This window comes from Macrobrachium rosenbergii, chromosome 16 (assembly GCF_040412425.1).
Source record: "Macrobrachium rosenbergii isolate ZJJX-2024 chromosome 16, ASM4041242v1, whole genome shotgun sequence".
In the NCBI taxonomy this organism is placed as follows: Eukaryota; Metazoa; Arthropoda; class Malacostraca; order Decapoda; family Palaemonidae; genus Macrobrachium; species Macrobrachium rosenbergii.
In genome coordinates, this window is record NC_089756.1 from 2,272,090 (window position 1) to 2,274,179 (window position 2,090).

General features: G+C 46.9%; 1 protein-coding gene across 1 annotated transcript; it reads left to right on the forward strand.

Moving 5' to 3' along the window:
- Positions 1–429: 429 nt before the first annotated feature.
- On the forward strand, positions 430–1,545 carry LOC136847502 (uncharacterized). The gene has a single exon (XM_067119243.1). The coding sequence runs from the start codon at positions 430–432 to the stop codon at positions 1,543–1,545; it is 1,116 nt and encodes a 371-aa protein (XP_066975344.1).
- The last annotated feature ends 545 nt before the right edge of the window (positions 1,546–2,090 follow it).

The following is a 2,090-nucleotide window of genomic DNA, read 5'->3' on the forward strand; positions in this document are numbered from 1 at the left end:
GTAAAATACATGACATGATTAATGTACATCTGAAAAGGAGAAACACAAGGAAAGAGAGGCGCAATTTGTCGTCCTTACAACACAAAAAGGTTTGACGATGCCTTGCAAGACATTACCAGGAAGCGTAAATGCATCGACGACACTTTGCTATATGATCACAGCATCAAAGAGGCGTTCTAGCACGTGTATGAATTCCTGTCAATTTGTACCTCAACAGGGAAGACACTCAAACCCAAGAAGTTCAAATTCTGCAAGTGAGAGGTTACCTTCATCAGATACCACTTGGGATGAGAGGCGTACAAGCCCGCAGACGAACATCTAGACGCTATTCATAACTTCTATATGCCAGAAAAGCCCTTCATCACTGACGTTAGGTCGTTGTTCGGATTCGTGAATCAGTTAGCCCCCTTTCTGGCAACGGCACCCATCATGGAACCCTTCAGGGACCTCCTCAGGAAACCCACTGGGAAAAATGTATATTGGGATAGTCAGCTATGCCACAAACCCCGGCAGGCACAGGAGGTCATCTGTCAACTAGCCAAGAATGGTTTGGCATATTATGACAAGACACGCCCTACTATAATCATGACGCATTGGAGCAAGGAGGGCTTTGGTTTCGTCGTCCTCCAGCAGTATTGTGCCTGTCAGTCAGCTGACAGCCCATTTTGTTGCAAGGGCGGCTGGCGTCTCACCCTATGCGGCAGTCGACACCTCACCCCCACTGAGGCAGGTTATGCCCCCTTAGAAGGAGAAGCCTTTGCACTCACCTGGTGCTTGCAGAAGGCCAGGTTGTTCCTACTTGGGTGCCCTAATCTCACCATCATCACAGGCCACGGCCCACTTGTCAAACTGCTGGGTGATAGGGCCCTTAAGGACGTCATCAACCCAAGGTTGTTCACCCTGAAGGAGAAGACACTCCAATTCAGGTTCCACATTAAATACCTGCCTGGGAAAAGGAACACAGCAGTGGATTTTCTCGCAAAGTACCCAGCTATGAGATCATCCCATGAAGCTTCTGACGTGGACTTGGAGGACGACATTCAAGTGGCAGTAGCATGTGCAACCGTGGTTGCCTTGGAACAGGACACCATTGTATTGGATGAAGACTGCGTCAGGAGCGCCACATCCAATGACCCAGTGTATCAGCTTTTGCTAGCCAGAGTCGCAGCAGGTGACTGGCCCCAACAGCAGTCACAAGAAGTCGCCTGCCTTCATCCCTTCTTCAGCGTCCGGGATCGGCTAGCCATCAACCTTGATCTGGTAACATATTCTGTGGATCAAGGATACATACGTCTGGTTATCCTCGAAGATTTACGTCGGCAGGTAGCCACCAATCTACGTGCAGGACGCCAGGGCCTTGACTCTATGCTTAGAAGGGCCAGACAGTCGGTGTACTGGCCAGGAATAGAAGGAGACCTTCAGCATCACCATGCCCAATGCACCTCATGTGATGAACACGCTCGTCACTGCTTCCCAAAGCAATGTTGGTCACGCCCCCAGCAGAATACCACTTCCAGCAAGTCGTCACAGATATGTTTTAGATAGAAGGCAACGTATACATGGTAGGCTATATGCAGACAGACTAACTGTAATGGTACTTAATTAAAGCAGTGTCATGGGATATATAAGTAAAAGATGCATTCAGTCAGAAGCCGGTCAATGTTTACAAAAATTAAAGCAGAAGGCTCTTCTTCTTAATTTGTAAGAGGTACAAAAGAAACGAGCAGGTAAAAGTTACTGCTGGTTTATTACAGATTCAGGCAGCTTATATAGCGGCCGACTGGCGCCGAACCGCGGAAGACAATGACATTGAGCGTGACCTGAGGTAAAAAACAATTAACAATAATATACGGCGAACAAGTACAATTTACAATACAAAAACATACAGAACTCCAATATGGATACAGTCTTGATGCTTGCGAATAAAGAAACATACGATACATAATTTGTGACAGTTGGACAAATACATATAAAGTTGAAATGGTAGAAAATGCGTGACCTGGCACGTTAGGCGTGACGAATTGAGTGCGAAGAAAGTGGGAAGTCACCAAAGAAAACTTGCTCAGCGGAGACTTAATTAAAGACGCCTT

What these genes read in the sequence shown, in the direction of transcription:
- LOC136847502 (XM_067119243.1), top strand. Translation starts at nt 430, where the DNA reads ATGGAACCCTTCAGGGACCTCCTCAGGAAACCCACTGGGAAAAATGTA.